This window comes from Oryx dammah, unplaced genomic scaffold (assembly GCF_014754425.2).
Source record: "Oryx dammah isolate SB20612 unplaced genomic scaffold, SCBI_Odam_1.1 HiC_scaffold_10, whole genome shotgun sequence".
NCBI classification, from domain to species: domain Eukaryota; kingdom Metazoa; phylum Chordata; class Mammalia; order Artiodactyla; family Bovidae; genus Oryx; species Oryx dammah.
In genome coordinates, this window is record NW_024070194.1 from 39,710,255 (window position 1) to 39,738,045 (window position 27,791).

At 41.1% G+C, this 27,791-nt stretch overlaps 2 protein-coding genes across 4 annotated transcripts in view; one reads left to right on the forward strand and one right to left on the reverse strand.

Annotated features, from left to right (window-relative positions):
• Positions 1-27,791, reverse strand: part of LOC120869467 (dihydrodiol dehydrogenase 3) — a 167,043-nt gene that overhangs the window by 25,929 nt on the left and 113,323 nt on the right. The gene's annotated exons all lie outside the window — the stretch shown is intronic.
• Positions 5,623-26,929, forward strand: LOC120869470 (prostaglandin F synthase 1). 2 transcript variants are annotated; one of them, XM_040248816.1, is made up of 9 exons: positions 5,623-5,780; positions 8,290-8,457; positions 13,930-14,046; positions 15,586-15,663; positions 16,084-16,206; positions 18,542-18,651; positions 19,868-20,033; positions 24,426-24,508; positions 26,605-26,929. In XM_040248816.1, the coding sequence occupies exons 1-9, from the start codon at positions 5,697-5,699 to the stop codon at positions 26,645-26,647; spliced, it is 972 nt and encodes a 323-aa protein (XP_040104750.1). In that variant the 5' UTR covers positions 5,623-5,696; the 3' UTR covers positions 26,648-26,929. The 2 variants fall into 2 exon arrangements, with proteins under 2 accessions (XP_040104750.1, XP_040104751.1); XM_040248817.1 differs by lacking the exon at positions 8,290-8,457 and having other exon boundaries at positions 5,624-5,780.

Genomic DNA, 27,791 nt, shown 5'->3' on the forward strand with positions numbered 1-27,791 from the left:
AAACAGATATCAAGGGCTATTGTTCTAATATACAGAAATTCAAGTCATTTATCTTATTATTTGTTCACAAACTCTTGACGTTGCTTTCAATAAAGACTGTGGTCTTCATCTCTAAAACATCTTTAGTTCCCCCTTTCAGGGAAGAACCCTGACCTTGTGGATACATGACACGTCTAACGTACACAACAGGTCTGGTAAATCAATGGAAGAGAGCTCATTCATTACTCACCATCCAGCAAACCCCAGATTTACTGTCACATGTATGTAACAATAAAAAGGTATGGCATTTTCTGTACCTCAGCATTTATTTGCCACAGAAACTGTATGTCTTGCAGAAAATAAAGTAAAAAAGAGTCTGTGATCTCCTGGTTTTCAGGAATTAATTAAAACAATAACCACTGTCCCTTTCCAAAGCATGGAAAACTGCCCATGGCTGAGATCTGCAAAGGAGTAGAGGTAAAAATGAAAATGATCTTAATCACAGACATACTCGAGGTGAAATGCCATGCTGATGGAGCAACAGCATCAATTATACTCCTCAACATCCTGGTGAGTATATGTGAACCAATGTTATATTCTCTTTCTGTATTAATCCCTTCAGCACTCTGTAATGCTCTTCTGTGCCCTTTGTTATAGACTGTATTTTAGAGTTTATTTTGTCTGATATGAGTATTGCCACCCCCTACTGTCTCGTCATTTTCATTTTTGTGAAATGTCTTTTTCACCCCTTTGCTGACAGTCTCTGTGTCTAAAGACACATAGCTCTGCAGTGAGTCTCTTGTAAGCAGCATATAGAGAGATTTGTGTTTTATTATTATTATTCAATCAATCAGCCAATCCATCTTTTGACCAGATAGCTTACTCCATTGGCTTTTAAGGTGATTATTGATAGGATTGTACTAATTGCCATTCTGTTACTTGTTTTCTGTTTTCTTTCCCCTAGTTTTGTGCTGTTCTTTTATTCTTCTTTGCCTGGCCTCTTGATGAAGGTAAAAGAGGAGAATGAAAAAAATCTGGCTTAAAACTCAACATTCAAAAACAGTTTATGGCATCCAGTCCCATCAGTTCATGGCAAACAGATGGGGAAAAATGAAAATAGTGACAAAAATCACTTGGATTTTTCTTGGGCTCCAAAATCACTGTGGACAATGACTGTAGCCACAAAATCAAAAGACACTTGCACCTTGGAAGAAAATCTATAACAAAACTAGACAGTGGATTAAAAAGCAGAGACAACACTTTGTCAGCAAAGGTCCATCCAGATAGTCAAAGCTATGGTTTTTCCAGTAGTCAAGTACAGATGTGAGAGTTGGACCACAAAGAAGGCTGAGCACTGAAGACTTTATGCTTTCCAACTGTGCTGCTGGAGAAGGCTCCTGAGAATCCCTTGGACTTCAAGGAGATCAAACCAATCAATCCTAAGGGAAATCAACCCTGAATATTCTTTGGAAGGCCTGATGCTGAAGCTGAAGCTCCAATACTTTGGCCACTTGATGTGAAGAGCCAACTCATAGGAAAAGACCCTGATGCTGGGAAAGATTGAAGGCGGGAGGAGAAAGGGCCGACAGAGGATGAGATGGTAGGGTGACATCACCGATTCAATGGACTTGAGTTTGAGCAAACTCCAGGAGATGGTGAAGGTCAGGGAAGCCTGGCATGCTTCAGTCCATGGTGTCAGAGGGTCAGACATGACTGAGCAACTGAACAACAGTGACTTGTGGTTTAAAGATTTTCTTTAGTTGTATGCTTGTGTTCCTTTCTCTCTCGTTTTTGTGTATTGATTGTAGATTTTTGACTGATGATTCCTGTGGGGTCCGTATATGCTAAATTCAAGCTGTATGTCCTCATTTTAATTTGATAACCATTTAAGTTCAAACACATTTTAAAGGATTTGCTTTTTTGTGTTCTTGATGTCATATTCTTACTTTCCTATAAACTCTTACTTCTTGGTGGCATCTTTTTTTCCACTTAGAGAAGATCCTTTAACATTTCTTTTCTGATTATTATTGATAAATTATTTTAGTTTTTGCTTGTCTGAGAAGTTTTTTAGGTCTCCTTCAATTCTGAGTGATAATCTTGTAAGTTATCTTGCATTTTTTTCCTTTTGGTATTTCAGAAAGATCATGGCATAGTCTTCTGCCTACATAGTTTCTGCAGGAAAATCAACCAATAATCGAATGGGCTTTTCCTTGTCTGTGACATGTTGTTTTTCTCTTGCTGCCTTGAGAATTCTCTATCTGTATCATTTGCCATTTTGACTGAGATACATCTTGGTGTGGGCAGCTTTGGTTTTATGTTGTTTGAGACTCTCTGTGCTTCCTGCATCTGGATAACTTTTCCCTTCTTTGGCTTCTGGTTATTTGGGGTCAGAATTTCATCAAATGTCTTTTCTGCCCCTTTCTCTCTCTCCTCCTTCTGGGACTCCTAGAATGGGGATATTAGTATACCTGATGTTGTCCCAGTGGTCCTTTAAACAGTTCTCTTTTTTTAATTGAAGGATAATTGCTTTAGAATGTTGTGTTAGTTTCTGCTGTACAACAAAATGAATCAGCCATGTATATATAGGTCCCCTCCCGTTGGAGCCTCCCTCCCATTAAACTATTCTCTTCTTTAAAATTTGCTTTTCTTTTTGCTGTTTTTATTGCATGATTTCAATAGTGATATCTTTCAGATTACTTCTGAATTCTGTATCACCTAGCCTGCTTTTATTTCCTCCTAGTGTGTTTTTCTCTCTGAGTTATCATATCCTTCAGTTCTGACTGGTTATTGTTTTTAACATTTTCTAGTTATACTTCTTAATACTCTCATTATGTTCATCTAATTTTCCCTTGTGAAGTTAGAATTCTTTTTACCAATTCTTTGAAATATGGTAAATTATTTTGGTGAGTTATCTGTCTTATTAGCTATTTTTGCAGGACTTTTTTTTTTCTTATTCTTTAACTTGAAACAAATTTCTCTGTCTTCTCAATTTGCTTAACTTCCTCCAACTGTAAGAAATTAGGTGAAGAAGTTACCTGTACCAGTCTTGCAGGGGTGTCCTTGTGTGGACATGTCCCTGTGCAGTCTGTGTGCTTGGAGGCTTTGGAACAGAGTTGGAGCAGAGTGGGCCAAGGTCATGCCTTCCCCAGGGTGTACTGGCAGTTGGCAGTATGGTGGGAAATGGAAAGGGAGGCTAGATCCAGAGCCAAGTATGAGCAGAGGCTTTTCTTATGCTCTGTGGCTGTCCACACCCTACTGGACCAGGCGTGTCCTAAGGCGCTGAAGCAGAAGCCCTAACTGTTGGGCTTAACTTGGTTCCACCTTGTAAGTGTGCACCCCTCTCCCCTACTCTGGCACCTTTGCCCCAGAGGGTGGCAGAGCTGGAGGGAGGCATGCTGGAGCAGCCCCTGGTGCGGGCAGCTGTGCCTGTGGTGCAGCCCTGGCACACTGTCAGAGCCTCAGACCCTGTTCCTCCGGCCCCTCTCTGATGGCCACCCTGCCCCGTCCAGACATCCTGCTGGTCTGAGCTGGCTCTGTACAGCCCCCAACCCCACTGCCCACTCTGCCCAGCATGGGCAGCCCTCGCCCCAGGGGGAGTGACCTGGATCCAGAGGCAATGAGGGGGCATCTGTGGGCCAGGGGGCACACGGGCTGCCCAGTAAACTGGCCGAGTCCTGGGCAGCACCCAGCTGCCCCCTCAGCCTGTTCCAGGAGCAGGAGCGGGTGCATGTCTCAGGAGAGAAGTCAGGTTCCCAGGCCTCTTGTGGGTCCCCCTGGGTTCACAGCGGCTGTGGGGCCGTGACCTCCTGGGGTCATCCCAGTGCTGTGGTGCCCAGTGTGTGACATGCGTGGGTCTCCCCAGGGAGGACCTCCGAGCCCCTGTTCCTCAGCTCCTGCAGGAGCTGAGCTCAGCATCCTGTTCTCTTGCCCACCTGAAGCTCCTCCCAGGACAGTCTGTGACACTCACTGTGCACTAAGGGTGCCTCCTGTGATTGTGCAGAAAGAGTTGGTGCCGATTTATTTTCTTCCTTTCCTGGACCATGGTTTCCACTCTTTCTTTCTTTATTTCTTCCTCCCTTTCTGTTTTTCTTCCTCCCTCCTTCCCTCCTTTCCTTCCTTTCTTCTGTGTTGGGTGTGAATGTTCTTGTGTGTCTCTGTGTGTTCATATTTGCTATTTGAAACACGAGGCAAATACTTGCTCTTGGCAGACTTATTCCTTGTCCTGACTGGACTTAGCTAGTTGGTTTCCCATGCTCCTACTCCTGGGATCAGCCAAACAGGAAAATTAAGGGCGACTCAGTTCATTCCTGAGTCAACATCTTGCCCGGCCCGTGGGTAGCTTTCTGATTCTCCTGAATTTGTGACTGTTTTTGAATGCCTTACTATCCCCCAAACCACATACCAGTTCTACTCAGGGTTTTATTAATATATGGTCTTGTCTATTTCTCCACCCTTAATCCTTTGTCCCTGGCCTCGTATATAAATATATATATATATATAATACATAGCTTTCCCTGCAGGGGACTTCCTTATAACTCAGACAGTAGAGAATCTGCCTGCAACGCAGAGACTCTTTGATCCCTGGGTAGGAAGATCCTCTGGAGAAGTGAATGGCAACCCACTCCGGTATTCTTGCCTGAAGAATCCCATGGACAGAGGAGCCTGGCAAACTACAGTCCATGGGGTGGCAAACAGTAAGAGATGAGTGAGCAACTAAGCACAGCACACATCACTAAGCACTTTGCCAAAATGCCTGCCTTTAGTATCCTTTTCAGGGTTTCACCATGCTGGCGACGGAATGAAACACCAACACTGCAGAGTGGTTTGAATCTTTATATTTTTAACCCTTGCTTCTTACAGCTGCTTTATTTTATATCCCTTGAACAACAACCTACAGGGCAAGTTGCCAAGCACTATGATTCAGAGACTATACAGTGAGCAGGCGCAGGGTGAGATAACCTTTACCTTGACTTATTTACTGCAGCTAAGACTTTGTTTTGGGGAACTTCCTTATCAACTTAGAATCCGTTTTGTCCCTGGGTCTGTTCCTTTTGAAGAATCAGAGAAACATCCTTGTGTACAAGAAATGTTCTTTTCCCATGGGAACAAACAGAGGATTCTTACCTGAACATCTCGTTTGCAAGAATGTTCAGCCCTGGTTGAGAGTCTCGTTTGCAAGCACTTCTCAACCTTCCTTATACCTTGTTCCCTACATCACCCTTCTCAGGTTTGTAAAGAAAAATAATTTGCTGTTGGGAAATACAAAAAGGCAAATTTCTTTTCATTTGATGTTTTGATTCTTTATTAAGGGATTACATTTTGAAACATGCTTATTAATATTAAACACTTTTAAACTGTGTGATTTATATATGTGTGTTAATACTGTTTCAGCTGATGTTGGATCAAGATTGGGCTTCATAATCAGAAAAATGAAATGATTGTTATGTGGAAGTTTCCATGTAACATATGGTCAATAACTGTTAGCCCATCTCATCATTATATGATTCTTAAGGTTATACTGATAAAAAAAAATCAAACAAGTTAACTGACTTCAATCTTCTTCTCCCTCCAAAGGTATTGGTTTAATCTTGCTCCTCCTCCTACAATGTATCTGCTAACACTGGACAGTGCAGCTGGTATGTTAACTTCCTGTTATTTACAACCTCTGAAGGCAGAAGAAAAAATCAGAGTCTGCTTACTCAGAAGAGCAATAAGCAATGGATCCCAAAAGCCAGAGGGTGAAGCTTAATGATGGCCACTTCATTCCTGTCCTAGGATTTGGAACCTATGCACCTGAGGAGGTAAGAGTAGTGGTTTGGGGTTGAGATATAATATAAATAGTAGTGGGTGTGACATGAATATAAGGGGACTTGGGTTGTGAAGCACTAAGCTCCTGTGTGACCCAGGGAGGATCACATGGTTTCACTAACTGGGAGAGAACATCCAGTCTCCACTCTGCATCAGGGTCTGAGGCTGTGCTCACCTGCAGATTACTCTGGGTTCCCCTCCAGTTTCCGTTTCTTTTCCAGCTTATCAAAAGAGGTGAGACTCGGCTGTCAAGAACACTGACTGTCAGCTACTTTGCTTTGAGGGAGATTGCAATGGTTTCTCTGCATATTTCATTAATTCCAGAACTCTTTCCTCTTTCCAAAAAGACATGACCCAGGGAAGTATTTGAGGAAAAATTTCCTGAAGATGAGGTGACTGAAAACTAATGGGAAGAATTGCTTTTCTACTGTGGGGTGCCTGCTCCGTGCCAGGCAAGACACACTAGCTGTGTTTTGCCTTGTACTTCTGTTTCTGCTTGGAAACTTCTCCTAATGGAAGCTTTAGTATCATTTGAAGGGATAAGCTACTATCTTACACCCAACTTTGAATTCTTGGGATTTTCAGTTTCTTTTTATTATAGTCTGCAATACTCAGGCATAAGAGATACTAGTGGACACGTCTCTAGACCTGATGCCAGAAAGTTTGCTGTCCATCTTGTGTTTAGAGTATGTAGTTGTGACAAGGGACTGGTCTTGAAACTTTGAGTCTCACTTTTCTGATTTATAAAACAAAAGATAATATTCAGAGACATTTTGCAGCAGAAGACAGGGCTTGTTTACTTGTAGTGCAAAGTGTGATGAGGAGAGGGAAGGGTCCAGGTTATTACTGAAGCTCATTTATTCATTCCTCAATACATCCCACAAGGCAAGTGATCTTAAGGAAAACCAGGACTGAGACCCAACAGAGGAAAGATAGACCAAACATCTACTTCCTTGAAAATAAAAGATTCTGAATTACAGAAACATAAATGCAATATTCAGTTCAGTTCAGTTCAGTCGCTCAGTCGTGTCCGACTGCTTGTGACCCCATGAACTGCAGCACGCTAGGCCTCCCTGTCCATCACCGAATCCCGGAGTTCACTCAGACTCATGCCCATAAAGTCAGTGATGCCATCCAGCCATCTCATCCTCTGTCGTCCCCTTCTCCTCCTGCCCCCAATCCCTCCCAGCATCAGAATCTTTTCCAATGAGTCAACTCTTTGCATGAGGTGTCCAAAGTACTGGAGTTTCAGCTTTAGCATCATTCCCTTCAAAGAAATCCCAGGACTGATTTCCTTTAGGATGGACTGGTTGGATCTCCTTGCAGTCCAAGGGACTCTCAAGAATCTTCTCCAACACCACAGTTCAAAAGCATCAATTCTTTGGTGCTCAGCTTTCTTCACAGTCCAACTCTCACATCCATACATGACCACTGGAAAAAGCCAGCCTTAAAAGGAAAGTTAATCTCACCATTTGAAACCACACAGATGAACCTGGAGAATATTAAATGAAATAAGCCAGGCATAGAGAACAAATATTTCATGGTCTTTTTATAGGTGGAATCTAAAAAATTTGACTCATAGGAGCACAGTAGAGACATAGTGCTCAGAAACTGAGGACAAGGCTCTGAAGAATGGAAAGATGTTTATCAAAGCTACAGACCTTCAGTTATAAGATACATAAGGCTCGAGACCTCATGTACAGCTTGGTGACTATAGTTAATATATCTTAAATGTTCTCACCACCCACAAAAGTAACCTATGTGAGGTTATGGATATTCTGGTAGCTTAATTGTGGTAATCATTTACAATGGATAGTTATATGAGAACATCACTTTTTATGCCTTGAATAGATAGTTTTAGATGTATTCAGTGTAGCTTCACCTATAGACACAGGTCTCAAAAGCTTTCACCTGGTTTCTTGATGCTTTTCAAATGAATTGAAGTGACAGTCTCTCAGTTGTGTTTGACTCTGTGACCCCATCGACTGTACAGTCCATGGAGTTCTCTAGGCCAGAATACTGGAGTGTGTAGCGTTCAATTCTCCAGGAGATCTTCCCAACCCAGGGATCGAACCCAGGTCTCCCACATTGCAGGTGGATCTTTACCAGCTGAGCCACAAGGGAAGCCCTTTGATGCTTTTACCATGCACTCATACTTTAGTTGATTTTGCCCCAGACATCTCACAGTATAATTTGTATACATGACTACAACTTTATTTTGAGTTCTTTGGATTGTATCAGCAAATCACTGAACCTGGAGGTGGGCTTGGGTCCTCTGATGCCTGTGATCAACCACTGGTCACCTGGGGTTGAAGGGTTCCTGGGTGTCCATTTAATCACTGACTAGGAACATTCAGGGAAACTGTCATGGGTTCATCACCACACACTTGCAGAATGAACCAAATGCATGAAGAAAAGTTGGTTCTTGGGATGATCAGTCTCGTGCCTTAGCAATCTCTTAATCATGTGGATATTCAACTTCTACCTTTGTTACTTATGTAGGTTCCTAAGAGTGAAGCCCTGGAGGCCACCAAATTGGCTATAGAGGTTGGGTTCCGCCATGTTGACAGTGCTCATTTGTATCAAAATGAGGAGCAGGTTGGCCAGGCCATTCGAAGCAAGATTGCTGATGGCACTGTGAAGAGAGAAGATGTATTCTACACTTCAAAGGTGCTGTATGTGGTGTGTGTGCACATGTGTGCAAGCGATTGTGTGAAGGTGACAATTAGGAAATAGGATCGGTAGTTAGGTGAATGTTGTCTATTGATAAAACTTTTTTGCACATATTTACTTCTTAAATCTAGTATGCTCTTCTCTCCCCCCTCCCAAAATAGAAAGTGATTATAACTATTTCATCACTGCTGTGTTCAAATTTTAAATTTAAAGTCACTTTACTTCTCAAAACCTAATAGAGCAGTGTGATTTAGTATGGGCTAATGAATCAAACCCATTCACTGGAATGGGTGAATTTAACTCAGATGACCATTAAATCTACTACTGTGGGCAGGAATCCTTTAGAAAAAATGGAGTCGCCATCATGGTGAACAAAAGAGTCCGAAATGCAGTACTTGGATGCAGTCTCAAAAATGACAGAATGATCTCTGTTCATTTCCAAGGCAAACCATTCAATATCATGGTAATCCAAGCCTATGCCCCGACCAGTAACACTGAAGAAGCTGAAGCTGAACGATTCTGTGAAGATCTACAAGACCTTTTAGACTAACACCCAAAACAGATATCTTTTTCATAATAGGGGACAGGAATGCAAAAGCAGGAAGTCAAGAAACACCTGGGGTAGGGGCAAATTTGGCCTTGGAGTATGGAATGAAGCAGGGCAAAGGATAATAAAGTTTTGCCAAGGGAATGCCCTGGTCATAGCAAACATCCTCTTCCAACAACACAAGAGAAGACTGTACATATGAACATCACTAGATGGTCAACACCGAAATCGGATTGATTATATTCTTTGCAGCCAAAGAGGGAGAAACTCTATACAGTCAGCAAAGACAAGACTGGGAGCTGACTGTGGCTCAGATCATGAACTCCTTATTGCCAAATTAAGACTTAAACTGAAGAAAGTAGGGAAAACCACTAGACCATTCAGGTATGACCTAAATCTAATCCCTTATGATTATATGGTGGGAGTGAGAAATAGATTTAAGGGACTAGATCTGATAGATAGAGTGCCTGATGAACTATGGATGGAAGTTTGTGACATTGTACAGGAGACAGGGATCAAGACCATCCTAAGGAAAAGAAATGCAAAAAAGCAAAAAGGCTATCTGGGGAGGCCTTACAAATAGCTGTGAAAAGAAGAGAAGTGAAAAGCAAAGGAGAAAAGGAAAGATATGAGCATCTGAATGCAGGGTTCCAAAGAACAGCAAGGAGAGATAAGAAAGCCTTCATCAGTAATCAATGCAAAGAAATAGAGGAAAACAACAGAATGGGAAAGACTAGAGATCTCTTCAATAAAATCAAAGATACCATGGGAACATTTCATGCAAATGTGGGCTCAATAAAGGACAGAAATGGTGAGGACCTAACAGAAGCAGAAGATTTTAAGAAGAGGTGGCAAGAATACACAGAAGAACTGTACAAAAAAGATCTTTAAGGACCAAGATAATCACGATGGTGTGATCACTCACCTAGAGTCAGACATCCAGGAATGTGAAGTCAAGTGGGCCTTAGAAAGCATCACTATGAACAAAGCTAATGGAAGTGATGGAATTCCAGTTGAGCTATTTCAAATCCTGAAAAATGATGCTGTGAAAGTGCTGCACTCAATATGCCAGCAATTTTGGAAAATTCAGCAATGGTCACAGGACTGGAAAAAGGTCCAATTCCAAAGAAAGGCAATGCCAAAGAATGCTCAAACTAGCGCACAATTGCACTCATCTCACACGCTAGTAAAGTAATACTCAGAATTCTCCAAGCCAGGCCTCAGCAATACTTGAACCGTGAACTTCCTGATGTTCAAACTGGTTTTAGAAAAGGGAGAGGAACCAGAGATCAAATTGGCAACATCCGCTGGATCATAGAAAAAGGAAGAGAGTTCCAGAAAAACAGCTATCTCTGTTTTATTGATTATGCAAAGCCTTTGACTGTGTGGATCACAATAAAATGTAGAAAATTCTGAAAGACATGCGAATACCAGACCACCTGACCTGCCTCTTGAGAAACCTATATGCAGGTCAGGAAGCAACAGGTAGAACTGGACATGGAACAACAGACTGGTTCCAAATAGGAAAAGGAGTACGTCAAGGCTGTATATTGTCACCCTGCTTATTTAACTCCTATGCAGAGTACATCATGAGAAACCCTGGGCTGGAAGAAGCACAGCTGGAATCAAGATTTCCAGGTGAAATATTAATAACCTCAGATATGCAGATGACACCACCCTTATGGCAGAAAGTGAAGAGGAACTAAAAAGCCTCTTGATGAAAGTGAAAGAGGAGAGTGAAAAAGTTGGCCTAAAGCTCAACATACAGAAAACAAAGATCATGGCATCCTGTCCCATCACTTCATGGGAAATAGATGGGGAAACAGTGGAAATAGAGTCAGACTTTTTTTTTTTTTTTTGGCTCCAAATTCACTGCAGATGGTGATTGCAGCCATGAAATTACAAGATGCTTACTCCTTGGAAGGAAAGTTATGGCCAACCTAGATAGCATATTCAAAAGCAGAGACATTACTTTGCCAACAAAGGTCCATCTAGTCAAGGTTATGGTTTTTCCTGTGGTCATGTACGGATGTGAGCGCTGGACTGTGAAGAAAGCTTAGCACTGAAGAATTGATGCTTTTGAACTGTGGTGTTGGAGAAGACTCTTGAGAGTCCCTTGGACTGCAAGGAGATCCAACCAGTCCATTCTGAAGGAGATTAGGCCTGGGTGTTCTTTTGTTGTTGTTGTTGTTGTTGTTGTTGTTGTCTTTCATTGATTTAATTTAGAATAACTTTTTACTAGTTTTAATAGCGAATCTTAAAGTTACAAATTGTTTCATACCCTAGTGAATCTGAATTTTATGAAAACCATTACCACTAGAGTTATTTTAAAATTTTTAAAATATAATGTGTTTATTTTAATTGGAGGCTAATTACTTTACAATATCATATTTGTTTTGCCATACATAGATATGAATCCGCCACAGGTGTTCTTTGGAAGGACTGATGCTAAAGCTGAAACTCCAATCCTTTGGCCACCTCATGTGAAGAGTTGACTCATTGGAAAAGACTGATGCTAGGAAAAATTGGGGGAAGGAGGAGAAGGGGACGACAGAGGATGAGATGGCTGTATGGCATCACTGACCGATGGACTGAGTTTGAGTGACTCAGGAGTTGGTGATGAACAGGGTGGCCTGGCGTGCTGCAGTTCATGGGGTCACAAAGAGTCGGACACGACTGAGCGACTGAACTGAACTGAACTGAACTGAATGAATCAAACAGAAAGAAGTATGATTAGATTATAGTTTCCTTATCATCTGGGAGACTTTCTCAAATTTCTTCACATTCTGAATCTCAGATCTCAGCTCTATCAGTAAGAGAGCATTAGGGCTTCACTTTGTATATTATACAAGATCTAGCCAGTGTGTAGAATTATGTTCTGCACATATTAATATGTTCAAAGCATCTTCCCCTAGGTTCAGTTCAGTTCAGTTCAGTTCAGTTCAGTCTCTCAGTCATGTCCGACTCTTTGCAATGCCATGAATTGCAGCACGTCAGGCCTCCCTGCCCATCACCAACTCCTGGAGTTCACTCAGACTCATGTCCATCGAGTCAGTGATGCCATCCACCCATCTCATCCTCTGTAATCCCCTTCTCTTCCTGCCCCCAATCCCTCCCAGCATCAGAGTCTTTTCCAATGAGTTGACTCTTTGCATGAGGTGGCCAAAGTACTGGAGTTTCAGCTTTAGCATCAATCCTTCCAAAGAACACCTAAGACTGATCTCCTTTAGAATGGACTGGTTGGATCTCCTTGCAGTCCAAGGGACTCTCAAGAGTCTTCTCCAACACCACAGTTCAAAAGCATCAATTCTTCAGTGCTAAGCTTTCTTCACAGTCCAACTCTCACATCCATACATGACCACAAGAAAAACCATAGCCTTGACTAGACAGACCTTTGTTGGCAAAGTAATGTCTCTGCCTTTGAATATGCTATCTAGGTTGATCATAGCTTTCCTTCCAAGGAGTAAGCATCTTGTAATTTCATGGCTGCAGTTACCATCTGCAGTGATTTTGGAGCCAAAAAAAAAAAAGAAAAAAAAAAAGTCTGACTCTGTTTCCACTGTTTCCCTATCTATTTCCCACGAATGATGGGACCAGATGCCATGATCTTTGTTTTCTGAATGTTGAGCTTTAAGCCAACTTTTTCACTTTCCTCTTTCACTTTCATCAAGAGGCTTTTTAGTTCCTCTTCACTCTCTGCCATAAGGGTGGTGTCATCTGCATATCTGAGGTTATTAATATTTCACCTGGCAATCTTGATTCCAGCTTGTGCTTCTTCCAGCCCAGCGTTTCTCATGATGTACTCTGCATAGAAGTTAAATAAGCAGGGTGACAATATACAGCCTTGACATACTCCTTTTCCTATTTGGAACCAGTCTGTTGTTCCATGTCCAGTTCTACCTGTTGCTTCCTGACCTGCATATAGGTTTCTCCAGAGGCAGGTCAGGTGGTCTGGTATTCCCATCTCTCTCAGAATTTACCACATTTTATTGTGATCCACAGAGTCAAGGCTTTGGCATAGTCAATAAAGCAGAAATAGATGTTTTTCTGGAACTCTCTTCCTTTTTTCAATGATCCAGCAGATGTTGGCAATTTGATCTCTGGTTCCTCTCCCAGTTTGAACATCAGGAAGTTCATGGTTCAAGTACTGCTGAAGCCTGGCTTGGACAATTTTGAGCATTACTTTACTAGCGTGTGAGATGAGTGCAGTTGTGCAGTAGTTTGAGCATTCTTTGGCATTGCCTTTCTTTGGGATTGGAATGAAAACTGACCTTTTCCAGTCCTGTGGCCACTGCTGAGTTTTCCAGATTTGCTGGCATATCGAGTGCAGCACTTTCACAGCATCATCTTTCAGAATTTGAAATAGCTCAACTGGAATTCCATCATGTCCACTAGCTTTGCTTGTTATGATGCTTTCTAAGGCCCCTTGACTTCGCATTCCAGGATGTCAAGCTCTCAGTGAGTGATCACACCATCGTGATTATCTTGGTCATTAAAGATCTTTTTTGTACAGGTTTTCTGTGTATTATTGACACCTCTTCTTAATATCTTCTGCTTCTGCTTGGTCCCCTAGGTAATGTAATGCTAATTAATCTTAGAAAATTTACTGTTTGATCAAATTAGACTGTTTGTCCTCTGACACTCTTTCAAACATAATTCAGATGATGGGCTTGGTAATTATTTGATAACATTTATATCTTGATTCATTTCATTCTTTTGTGAATAGTGGAATGATAAATTCAAATAATGAAGTTTACATGGGTAGGTTAGACTTAAAATTGAACTCTAGAAGAAAACGGGCATTTTTTTAGTGGTCATTCATTTCTATCCAATGGAAAATGTCTAATTATTGAGTGAAATGTGACAGACAAAATTAGCTACAGCGTTCATTTCACACAACTTCCCTTTTTTAACCTCTGCAGCTTTGGTGCACTTCCCTTCGACCAGAGTTGGTCCGACCAGCCTTGGAAAAGTCACTGAAAAATCTTCAGCTGGACTATGTCGATCTCTATATTATTCATTCTCCAGTGTCTCTGAAGGTTAGCAATCTGCTTTTGTATTCAATCATATGTATTTTCTTTTTCTTGCCTCAGAGTGCTTATAAACTTGGATGGATGGTTGACTTAAGATTTTCTTAGTAGGTTGAAGAGATGATTACACTAGAGTAGAATCCCCTAAATAATCATTTCTGATCATCTTTTTACTGAGCGTCCTTGAATCCTTAATTCTGTTATATGCCTCCCAGAGAAAGGCGTTCAACAATAATCTCATATGCTTTGCTCAAAAACTTGGGAAAATATAAATGGGCATTTTTAGCACACAGCTCTGAGGGATTTCATGAGCACAGTTTGGTACAGAGTGATGAGCAATGACTCTGCCTCACACTTGCACAGACTGAGTTGTTCCCCCTTTCACTCTTTCAAGAGGAGCAGCTTTGGTGGTGCTCCGTTTGGGTGGGTCTAACTCTCCCAGCCTTTAGAGGGACTTGAGAGACATAGCCTACACTGTTGCCTGACTTCACAATGAGGATTATAGAATTCACTTAGCCATTAATAACTGCCATGTACACCCATGGCAGATTCATGTCAGTGTATGGCAAAACCAATACAATATTGTAAAGTAAATAAATAAATAAATAAAACTGAGATTAAACAAACAAACAAACAAAAAAACTGCAATGGGAATTTCCTGGCAGTCCAGTGGTTAGGATTCCATGCTTTCACTGCTGAGGCAAGTCAAGTTGAGGGAAGGAGTTCAATCCTGTTCTGGGAACTAAGATCCGGCAAGCTGTAGCCAAAAACAAAACAACAGCAACTACAAAACAAATGTATTACGTAGAACTCTTGATTTTTAGTTACAGAAATCTACTCAAGCCACCCTATGCAGAAGAGTCTATTTGACTATGTAGATGGCATATCCCAGCCATGGATAGAGTTAAGGATTTGCAATACTCTTCAGTAATGTAACTCTTTAAAAAAATCCCTTATCCTGTCACTACTCTTGGTTTGCTTTATTTTTACTGAACATGTTCCATTGGTGGCAAATATAGCCTTGAGGAAACTCAAGGTTCATATTCATGAAATTTGAGAGCATGTCTGGATCTTCTACATTCCGTATCCACCTAAACAGAGTCTTGCTGGTTCACATGCCTGTCCTAGTGCATCAGATGCTCAGAGGGAAAAGAAGTCTGATTATCTAGCCCAAATGAAGTTTGCAATCTTTAATCTGGAAATAAAGCCTGTAACTTACTGCTGTTCCTAGCACAAGAGAGGCATTTTGCAAGAGTAAAGTCTAAGGGGCAGAAAAAAAATTCACATAAGTTACTGATAGTCCCCATTACAATGTATGAGAATTATTTTCATTGAAACATATATTAGGTGTAAGAGATTAGTGGCAGCCTGCCTCCTGAAGACATTGCTCATAACTCCATTTGCAAATCACTTTTCTAATATTGGTATCTAGAATATTGCTTTACCTATCTCATAGAGGTTTAGTGCCTGGTCTAGACATGCCCAGCAGCCTAGCTAAATGTGGAGAATCATTTGGTAACAGCTCTACAATGATTGCTTCTATTCCAGCCAGGGAATAGATTTGTTCCAAAAGATGAAAGTGGAAAACTGATATTTGACTCTGTGGATCTCTGTCACACATGGGAGGTGAGTGTGGGGAGAAGAAAGTCCAGAGGAGGAGCCATGAGGGGGGAATTGCTTTCATTTCTTCCACCTGTGAGAATGGGCTGTGGACCATCAGACTCAGCAGTTCATGAATCTAAGGGCTGGGATGCTGGGGCTGAGGGGAGGAATCATTGCTGAAATGTTCACAGAGAAGAACAGTGGAGGAGAATATGGGACAGTGAAGTCAGGCATCTATTTCCTTCCTTGTGATATGTCTTCTCTGGGACTTTTCTAACGAGGAGATGATAATTCTTCTTCTTGTGTCATGACCCTCTTCTCCTTTTTTCTTTCTTAAAATCAATGCTAATTATTGACATGAGACACTTCTTACAGATTTTTTCCAACATTTATTCTTGATCTATCACTCATTCCAAGTGACTGTTCACCACCCCTCCCTCCCAGGCCCTGGAGAAGTGTAAGGATGCAGGGCTGACCAAATCCATTGGGGTGTCCAACTTCAACCACAAGCAGCTGGAGAAGATCCTGAACAAGCCGGGGCTCAAGTACAAGCCCGTCTGCAACCAGGTGAGCAGCTTGGCTCCTCTCCCTCCTGCTCTTTAGAACCTCCTTCTTGCCCTGGAGCCTGATGTCTGTCTGTCCTCCCCTCCTGTTCATCTGACGTTTGGGAACAGAAAGTTCCAGAGAGCAGAGCCTCTGTCTGGATGGTGTGAATAGAATCCATAACAGTATCTTTGATAAAATCTGGGTGGAAAATACAGGGAGGACTTACCACTAAGTTGTGGTAGGAATTGAGGGAAGGTAATGGGGGTGAAGGGGCTTAGACCAGTCCCCCAGAACTTAGAGGAAGGAGGCCTTTCCCTGAGCTGAAAGGGTGATCACTAATCGGATGTGAAAGTTCCTCAGAGGGAACAGTGTACAGGAAGGAAGACCATGAAAACACAGAATGAGAAGTAAATAACAAAGGGAAAAATCAGCTGAGATACGTGTTAAGTGTTTGTGTGGGGTCTAGATGCCTGAATCCTTAGTCTTGGTGTCTCTACATTCATTGGTCTTCATCATGGAGCACAGTACAGAAAAGTTTGCTGGAGACAGTGAAGGTCTGTCAAGTCAGATGGATGAAGTTAAAGGCTTATGGTGACACTAACTGTAGATATTCACTCAGGAACATTTACTGAGCTTAGAGCACATCTCATCATTTACTCAGTCTTGGACTGGTTCTCCCATCAATGTCCGTCATAAAATTAGCTAGTTAAGCACACTTGCCTACGTCTGTTTCTGCACTCTTACTGTTTTGGTTCTATTTTTACTTTATTGTGGTGAGAAAACTTAACATAAGATCTAATCTCATAAAAATGTTGAAGTATTCAGTACAATACAGTGTTGTTTACTATACAGACAGTGTTGTACAGCAGATCTTGTATAATTGAGACTTCACACCCATGATTAGCAAATCTGGATTCCTCCTTCCTCCCAGCCCCTGGTGACCATCTCTCTACTGTTTAATTCTAAGTTTGACCTATCTACATATATAACTGAGATGTGATATATATGTAATGTAATCTTTATCCTGGTGAAATGGTCTTATTTCAAATGTATCATAATGTCTCTAATATACAACTTGAAGTCAAGGATAAAGACTCTCCTATAGCAGAATTCTTTGCAAGCCAAGTGTAGCTTACATAATTCAAGAAATATACATATATCAATTATACATATATTTTTCAATTTTAGAAATTAAAATATTAATGTGATTCTAACATCAATTTTGCCCATATTTGTTATTATGAAAAATTTCAGATATTAGAAGAGTTAAGATTACAACAGGGAATATACATATATTTAATTTTATTTGTTATGTATTATATATTTAACAAATAAAGATCTATAACACTTTGTTGACCTGTATCTTATGTGGTTCCCATGTCATATTGAGCCATGTTTCTCAAGGTCTTTTCACCTAGAATGACCACTAAAACATTCTGTTACCAGAATATCTAGACAAGCTTTTGACAGATGCACTGTATTTATCGTTGTTGGGTGACATTAATTAGTATGCATATGCATGTGCTCAGTTGTGTCCGACTCTTTGCGACCCTGTGAACTGTAGCCCACCAGGCTCCTCTGTCCATGGGATTCTCCAGACCAGAATACTGAGTGGATGGCCATGCCCTCCTGCAGGGGGTCTTCCTGACCCAGGGATCAAACCTGCATCTCTCACACTGGCAGGCGGGTTCTTCACCACTAGCACCACCCGGGAAGCCTCCACACTTATTCCTACAAGACAGGGTAAAACTTAACTCCTTGTCACTAACTGTCAGTTTCTGAGAAAGGATTTATTGTAATAATCATCAACGCTGGAGGAAAATATTTTTGTTCTTTTCACCTCTCTCATCACTAGGGCTTCAGGGATTTTTATTTACTCTGTGTGCTGTACTTGTTTTCACTCATGATTCCTTCTGATGCTCAAGTCTACCCAAATGTCACCAGTGGGCTCCCCATCAAAGTGGTTCTTTTGTCTTTAAGTCATTTGCCCATAAGTCTTTGTGCAATTTCTTGCTGTCTGGCACAGTTTGATGTCCATGATTCTGACAGCTCTTTTCCTGTTCCCGATCTGGAATTAGGCAAGTGTCCTGGTGGTATCCAGTGGTGTTCGGCAACCAAGATCTGGTTCCTAGAGAGTTGCTTCTTCTCAAGAATGTCATTATTTTTTTATCTTTTCAGGAGACAGTAATAAAATTTCTTTTTTTAAAAAATATCATGACTTAAGGTTGATGTGACCTATAACTTATAATTTGATGTGACACAGTTTTTTCTTTAGCATGTTTTAAACTTTTAATCTTTGTAATATTAATATTGTCTTTTCATATAAACTGACACTCTTCTATCTTCCATTCTATAGGTGGAATGTCACCCTTACCTCAACCAGAGCAAACTGTTAGAGTTCTGCAAGTCACATGATATTGTCTTAGTTGCTTATGCTGCTCTGGGATCCCAACTATTATCAGAATGGTATGAACATTACTGAAGACAACAAGGAGATTCTCTAAAACTCAATTTTTGAAGAAATATTTTTATCTTAATGTAACAGTGCTCTGGAGATAACTCTCATTTGGCAGGGGAAGAGAAGGGAGATGGGAGAAACCCTTCTCTTTTGTCTTCCCATCCATCACCCAGCCAATTTTTACATTTCATGTATCTTGTTGTAAAATGTTAAAACGCAAGTCTGCAATAAATTTACATATAATTCCATAGTTGAGAACTAAGACATAAACTTAAGTCATGATTTACTTATTTATTAACTAATGAATACATTACTGCTGCTGCTGCTGCTAAGTCGCTTCAGTCGTGTCCGACTCTGTGCGACACCATAGACGGCAGCCCACTAGGCTCCCCCGTCCCTGGGATTCTCCAGGCAAGAACACTGGAGTGGGTTGCCATTTCCTTCTCCAATGCAGGAAAGTGAAAAGTGAAAATTGAAAGTGAAGTCGCTCAGTCATGTCCAACTCAGCGACCCCATGGATTGCCACCCACCAGGCTCCTCCATCCATGGGATTTTCCAGCCAAGAGTACTGGAGTGGGGTGCCATCGCCTTCTCCAAATTACTAATGAATAATAAACTTTTCAAGCTTCCCTTACCTTATGTCTAAAATCAGGATAATATTAAGTACCTCCCAGGTTTATGATGATCAAAAAATAACAAGTTGAATCATTTTAGTAAGCATTTATTTGTAGGACTATCGCATAATGCAAACAACAATGAAATGAATAGTTCTCATCTTTGGATGGACTACTTGATTTTTATCAACACTTGAGAACAGCGAAAATTTAAAAATTTTCCTGGTCTTCTCCATCTCATTTTCTTTTCATGCCCTTGTACTTACTTTAGAGTTGTGATTATAAAAGAAAAACAACCACTGAGAAGTAAACACAGAAAAAAATTTCCACAAGATTGGCAGTACTCACAAGTATGCATCAAATGCCTGGGAGAGCTTTGTAAATACAGACTGCGAGGTGCCACATTTGAGTTTCTGACTCAGTCTGTCTGCAGTTAAGCCATGGAGTTTGCATTTCTAGCAAGACCCCAGGTGATGCTGATGCTGCTGGCCCATGGACCACACTTTGAGAAGCATTGGTCTAGAGAGAACTTACTTGGTCTGTTTGAAAAGCCTCCTAAGAAACTGAGTACTTAGTCTCAGTTCCTCAGCATTTCTGATTTTCCTTCCAGGGTGAACCAGAACCACCCCGTTCTCTTGGAGGACCCAGTTCTTTGTGCCATTGCCAAAAAGCACAAGCAGACCCCAGCTCTGGTTGCCCTTCGCTACCAGGTACAACGTGGGGTTGTGGTTTTGGCCAAGAGTTTCAACAAGAAGCGGATCAAAGAGAACATGCAGGTGATGATGAGTGGGGCTGTGGGCAGAGGGGTCTTAGGGAATATCCTTCATGAGGGTCATTCTTTGTCTCTCAAGACTTTCCTTGAGTCAAGACAAGTTACCTATTCTTCCCCACGTATGAATGTGTTCTGTGTTCCTGGTGATTTTCTCCTCCTGATGTGGCAACAGGAGAGGTGGCATGGCTGGAGAGGGTTCAAGTTGGACAGAAAACAGAGATTTTTGCTTCAGCATCACATCAGCCATTTATATTGTCACCTTGTGCAAATGACACCTCATTTTCTTTGTTCTCAATTGAAAAAATTGAATTATGTGATTCCCAAATGGCACCCCACTCCAGTACTCTTGCCTGGAAAATCCCATGGACGGAGGAGCCTGGAAGGCTGCCATCCATGAGGTCGCTGAGGGTCGGACACGACTGAGTGACTTCACTTTCACTGTTCACTTTCATGCATTGGAGAAGGAAATGGCAACCCAATCCAGTGTTCTTGCCTAGAGAATCCCAGGGATGGGGCAGCCTGGTGGGCTGCCGTCTATGGGGTTGCACAGAGTCGGACATGACTGAAGTGACTTTGCAGCATAGATCATCTAGGCTGCTCTAACAAACACCATCATAGTAAAGTAATGCTCAAAATTCTCCAAGCCAGGCTTCAGCAGTACGTGAACTGTGAACTCCCTGATGTTCAAGCTGGTTTTAGAAAAGGCACAGGAACCAGAGATCAAATTGCCAACATCTGTTGGATCATGGAAAAAGCAAGAGAGTTCCAGAAAAACATCTAATTCTGCTTTATTGAATATGCCAAAGCCGTTGACTGTGTGGATTACAATAAACTGTGGAAAATTCTGAGAGATGGGAATATCAGACCACCTGACCTGCCTCTTGAGAAACCTATATGCAGATCAGGAAGCAACAGGTAGAACTGGACATGGAACAACAGACTGGTTCCAAATAGGAAAAGGAGTACGTCAAGGCTGTATATTGTCACCCTGCTTATTTAACTCCTATGCAGAGTACATCATGAGAAACGCTGGGCTGGAAGAAGCACAAGCTGGAATCAAGATTGCCAGGTGAAATATCAATAACCTCAGATATGCAGATGACACCACCCTTATGGCAGAAAGTGAAGAGGAACTAAAAAGCCTCTTGATGAAAGTGAAAGAGGAAAGTGAAAAAGTTGGCTTAAAGCTCAACATTCAGAAAACGAAGATCATGGCATCTGGTCCCATCACTTCATGGGAAATAGATGGGAAACAGTGGAAACAGTGTCAGACTTTATTTTGGGGGGCTCCAAAATCACTGCAGATGGTGACTGCAGCCATGAAATTAAAAGACATTTACTCCTTGGAAGGAAAGCTATGACCAACCTAGATAGTATATTCAAAAGCAGAGACATTACTTTGCCAACAAAGGTCCATCTAGTCAAGGCTATGGTCTTTCCAGTAGTCATGTATGGATGTGAGAGTTGCACTGTGAAGAAGGCTGAGCACTGAAGAATTGATGCTTTTGAACTGTGGTGTTGGAGAAGACTCTTGAGAGTCCCTTAGACTGCAAGGAGATCCAACCAATCCATTCTGAAGGAGATCAACCCTGGGATTTCTTTGGAAGGAATGATGCTAAAGCTGAAACTCCAGTACACTGGCCACCTCATGCAAAGAGTTGACTCAATGGAAAAGACTGTGATGCTGGGAGAGATTGGGAGCAGGAGGAGAAGGGGATGACAGAGGATGAGATGGCTGGATGGCATCACTGACTCGATGGACGTGAATCTGTGTGAACTCCAGGAGTTGGTGATAAACAGGGAGGCCTGGCGTGCTGCAATTCATGGGGTCACAAAGAATCGGACATGACTGAGTGCCTGAACTGAACTGAACTGAACTGAACAAACACCACAGATTGTGTGGCATAGAAACTATTGAAATTTGTAGTCTCACAGTTCTGGAGGTGGAGATCCGAGATCAGGGTGTCCATGTGGTCAACTGAGAGCCCTCCTCCAGGTCACAGGCTTTTCCTTGTATTTTAACTTGGTAGAGGGGGCAACAGAGCTCTCCTAAGTCTCTTATATGAATATGATATTGTTTAAATATCGTTCATGAGGGCCCCACCAATATAACCTAATTAATCACTCTTCAAGTGCTCATTTCTAACACCATCACAGTAGGGTAAGGTTCCCAACAGGTAAATTTGGGGGACACACAAGTTACAGCAGTGATCTTGAACTTCTAAATTATCCTGATTTTATTTTACATTTCCCTGAATAGTAATGTAGCTTCATTTTTATACATTTAATCTCCATGAGTTTTTGCTGTTGCAAAGTTCCTATGCAAGACTGTGCCCATTTTTGCTGAGTTGTCTTTTGATTTGTGTGTAGGAAACATTATCATACTCTTAGCCATAGTTGTACAGGAAACTCTCTCCAGTTTCAGGGTTTAATGCAGAGATCAGTTATACTTCTCTTGATTCTGTAGTTTGATGATCAGCTTGCACTCAGCTCAGCTGTTGTCCTCTTGGCTGGGCTCTCATGTATTTGCAGTTTAGTGCAGAGCAGCTCTAGTACTCTTGCCTGGAGAATCCCAGGGACGGGGGAGCCTGCTGGGCTGCCATCTATGGGTTGCACAGCGTCAGACATGACTGAAGTGACTTAGCAGCAGCAGCAGCAGCAGAGCAGCTCGGTAGTTCTGCTTTAGCAGATGGATGTGGCTCTTGTCAGAGGAGCCTGCACACCTTTCCATCTAGTTTTTCATATATGTTTGGCTATACTGTGGTCAACTAACCTGGTCTTCATTTCAGCACAGTGCTATGATCCCCAGTCAGTGAGTGGGGAAAAATCCTCTTCATGTCTGGACTCAGAACTAACTCACCACTTCTGGGAAATATCACTCTGCTGCTGCTGCTGCTAAGTCACTTCAGTCGTGTCCAACTCTGTGCGACCCCACAGACGGCAGCCCACCAGGCTTCCCGGTCCCTGGGATTCTCCAGGCAAGAACACTGGAGTGGGGTGCCATTTCCTTCTCCAATGCATGAAAGTGAAAAGTGAAAGTGAAGTCACTCAGTCGTGTCCGACTCCTAGCGACCCCATGAACTGCAGCCCACCAAGCTCCTCTATCCATGGGATTTTCCAGGCAAGAGTACCAGAGTGGGGTGCCATTGCCTTCTCCAGTCCAGTGCAAATATCACTGTCCAAGGCAGGTTACCGCTCAGGTCAAGGAGAAGGGAAATTGTCCCCTGAAAAACTGCTTCCATTTAAATTTGATTCTGTAATATAGCGGAAACTGATTTTCTTTTTTTTAATATAAATTTATTTATTTTAATTAGAGGCTAATTACTTTACAATATTGTATTGGTTTTGCCATACATCAACATGAATCCACCACGGGTGTACACGTGTTCCCTAACCTGAACCCCCCTCCCACCTCCCTCCCTGTACCATCCTTCTGATTTTCTAATAAGATATGAAAATATATATATATATATGTATATTTAAATAGAAATCTAAAGGTCCATATTTTTCTACAGATTTTCATTGTCAACTCTGTCATATATCAAGTGTCCATAAGTATACTTTTAACCTCTCTTCTATTTAACGATTCAGTTTTCTGTACTGTCTTATTATAGTGGAAAACAAATCTTGTTTTTGGGAATGGTACATTCTCCTTCCTTAAAGAGATCTTTGCTACTTTTCACTAGCTGTTCCTTGATGTAAATTTAGTGTCACTTTCCCAACTCCCACAAAAGAATTCATGTTTAAGTCTTAGGTTCATGTTGCATTGAAACACCAGAATGCTTTGGAGAAAACTGATTTCTTTACAAATTGAGATTTCCATGCTAAGATTATGAGATGAATTTCTAATTATTTAGGTGTGCTTTAATATTTTAAGCACATTTCATAACTTTTTTCCTTAAAGGCTTTACATAATCCTTTTGGGTTAGATTTACTCGTAGATAATGAATAAGTTTGATATGGGATTATTGGGTAGGTTTTTGGAGGGAGGGGTCCTCCTTACAATTCTTATTAAGTTCAAAGGTATATCATATTTAGGGGGTGTTGGGAAGAAGAAAAACAGCTTAATGCATGGTGAAATGCAGGTATTTTGTTTGAATTGTCCAACTGCCCCTTTGTTTTTGAAAAGAGATATTTGTTTTTTAATTTTCTGTCTCAAATAATTCACTTAGAAAGATAAGGGACTGATGCACTATAATCTGTTTAAGGTGGACAGAAAAGGAGAAGGTGTAGGAAGGAGAGGTGAGAACTCAGCAGAGGGTCCGAGGCTTGTTCACCTGGAAGCTGAGGACAGACATGGCTTCCCATGTCACCTCTTCTTGTCTCCATCCAGCTTGAAGTCCTTCAGTCCCCAGAGGGGACTAATGTGGCTAATGTGTTTCTTCCTTCCTTCTAGGTGTTTGACTTTGAACTGACTCCAGAAGACATGAAAGCAATCAATGGCCTCAATCGTAATATAAGATACTATGATTTTCAACAGTAAGTGACTTGTATATATTACACACACTGTTTTCTCTAGCATATAGCTCAGCAGAGGAATAAGCTTTCTTAAAACTTAGTTTTAGGGAGGATGTCCTGATTTCCAGCATAGGAGTAAACCAGGGGCTTCCTGCAGACCTCAGACCAGAAGTTTCCTCCAGGGTTCCATTTATCACTAACAGAAATGTAATTGGGGCCCAGGACAACCCGTAAGTAAGATCCCCAGATTTGACACTGTGGTGAATTCACTATGTTGTGCCTGTAATCCCTGTGCCTGATGTACCTCCTCTCAAGGCTGAGGGACCTAGTAGACACAGAGAGCACAGTGCCTGTAGCCCACTGTTCTTTCAGGGACCTACACGAATATTTCACCATTAAATCCTTTTAGAATCAGGAGGAAATGATAAATAAGGACTGTGTAATAAAGAATCCATCTTGGATTACATTCATGTTTATCCTAATGTATGAGTATGGTCAGTTGTGTCTGACTCCTAGAGGCCCAGGAACTGTAGCCCTCCTCTGTCCATGGGATTTCCCAGCAACAATACTGGAGTGGGTTGCCATTTTCTTACCTAGGGGATAAGATCTTCCCAACTCGGGGATCAAACCCACATTTTCAGCATCTCCTATATTGGCAAGTGGATTCTTCAACAGTGAGCCACCTGGGAGTCCCCAAGTTTATCCTAACACAACTGTAAATGTATTGCTGATGTTTTTTGGAGGAGGGGTCCATGAAGGCCAATAGGCATTATTGCTGAGTTGTCACAGTGGGCCTTCTTCCACCCCCTCCTCCTAGTGTCTGATGGTTTTTCTCTCTAATGGGCATTTCTTGTACCAAGACACCATCCATTTCATCCAAATCAATCCCTTTCCCCCCTGTTACAACACATTTCCTCATCCTTGTAATGTCACCAAATGAGTTGCAAGTAGATCATGAACTTAACTGACGCTCGAGAGAGTGACTGCTGTGTCCTTAGCAGGACACGCCCTAGTAAGATCATCTGAGTCTCTAGTTTCTTGAGTCCAGACTTAATCTAGTGCTGCCTTTGTCTAGCAGATGTCCATCCCCTGGGGAGCTCCTATCTCCTTGATTTTGACTTAGTCATAAGCCTAGGATTCCAGCTTCCTAATTACTGCAGGAGGATGTCAGGATTGATGAGAAAGAGGGCGAATCAAACAGAGAGATATTGGAAAACAGTTTAGAAAGAAGCAAATACAAATTAGTGATAAAATGAATATTTAGTTTCAAATGAAAGATCTCAAAACTCTCTTTGTTTGTAAAGAAGATATTTATATGTACATATACATGTGTTTATAAGTATACCATTATTCTGAGAAAAGACATAATGATAAATGAAATTTACTTTTCTGTTCTCAAAAGCTTATGCGTGTTCTGTGTTCTCCTTCATTATGCTGTGAGTGCCTAGACTTACTCATCCTTGTGGGTTTATGTCAACAGCACAACTCTTGGCACATGGAATTGCTCTGAATGCACTCTTTAATGAATTGAATTGAAAAGGACCAAGTTAGAAAGAAAAATCAGGCCATAAGAAAAGATAACAGCAGTAATACTAATGAATAAATAATGTGTTGTCATATAAACTAAGAAAATAGTAATCACAATTTATAGGTATGGTTATTTAGGTGTATGTGGTATTTCTTCAGCTTAATAGTAATTCCTCGATGGAGGCATCCTGTATTTTGGGTATGCTCAACATTTTTTCATTTAATGTTTATATGAAAAAGAGCAAGGTATTCCTTAACTGTGATTATTCTCATCACTTAGGGCCGAAAGTTCCACCTGTGTCTGAAATGACCTCCACGGTCAGCCCTAGGTCTTGTACTCCCATATAAATTGTATGCAATTTTATATTGAATAAGTCACTGTGGAGTAATGTTACACGTGAATGTTGGGATTGGACATGCAGGTGCAGTGTGCACATGAAGCAGACACCTGGTGTGTGCTTGTTGGGGGAGAAGGAGGGACATGTTTTGTAGATTTTGAGTTTGAGCCCATTCTGACTGCATCCACAGAGTAATGCTGTCTATGACAACAAGACAGATTTAATAAATCAATCCTCCTCCTTCTCTTTCAGGGGTACTGGTCACCCTGAGTATCCATTTTCTGAAGAATACTGACTGGGTGAGCTGTCTACCATGCCTTCTACATGAACGTCTTGCTTCTAGGGCTGTGAAGAGCATTTCTATACTTGGTGGAGGTGTTTAAAAGAAGTGTCTGAACTTTTGAAAGCTTGTTTTTCTTTAAAAACTTTTTATGAAATAATCAAGATTTCAAATATGAGTACTAGTTTTTCCTGATAACAAAATAATTTGAAAAATAAAGGGGAAAAGATAGAAAATAAAGATAACCTGATTAACCCATTTAATAAATTTGGTGCATTTTCCTTTGTTGAAAATGAATCCGTCAATCTAAGAAAGAAATAGAAAATTTTATTTGAGCCAAATTTGAGAACTATAACCCAGAAAACTCTGATTGCTGTTCTGTCTTCTAGAAGTCAAGGCACTGGGGATGTAAGTTTTGGAGACAGAGGGCTCTACATGAAAAGACATATTATTGACAGTGTACATAATACACATATAAGTGTCATCGTGTTGAGTCATGTGACCCCTTATAAGATCAAGAAGAAATCTGTCTTTTAAGGAGCTGTCTTACTGATGCTGGGAGAATGTGGCTCTTTATGGTTGAGCAGGTCCTCTCATTGATGGAAGAGGTCTGATACATATATAATGCAGACACACAACCCACAGTAAGGAAAGAGGGGTGCAAAGGGCACAAAAGAATTTTTCATATTTAAATTTTTGCCATAAAATATAAATTTTATTTCATACCTTCATGACTCCCCTATACAAAAGTGTGTGTCTGTTTATAATTTGAATCATTTTCAATATGCAGGTTGTACACTTATTTTTTACTTAGCATAAGTTTTTTTGTAAGCTATCAAGTGTTATTTGATGGCTGCCAAGGGTCAAGGGGTTGGGAGAGGGTTGGATTGGGAGGCTAGGGTTATCAGGTGCAAGCTATTATATAAGGAATGGATTAACAACAAAGTCCTACTGTATATCACAGGGAACGATATTTATTTATGGTAAACCATAATGGAAAAGAATATGAAAAAGAATGGATATATGTGTATAACTGAGTCACTTTTGTGTACATTAGCAATTGAAACAACATTGTAATTAAACTATACTTTAATAGAATATAAACTAAAAAGTTACAGTATTACATTTAGCTTCTTATAATGCTTCTCAGGTGGCTCAG

Excerpts from the sequence above, each read along its gene's own strand:
- LOC120869470 (XM_040248816.1), top strand. The coding sequence starts at position 5,697 with ATGGATCCCAAAAGCCAGAGGGTGAAGCTTAATGATGGCCACTTCATT. Across the intron at positions 8,458-13,929 it reads ATGTATTCTACACTTCAAAG|CTTTGGTGCACTTCCCTTCG; the intron begins GTGCTGTATGTG and ends TAACCTCTGCAG. Across the intron at positions 14,047-15,585 it reads ATTCTCCAGTGTCTCTGAAG|CCAGGGAATAGATTTGTTCC; the intron begins GTTAGCAATCTG and ends CTTCTATTCCAG.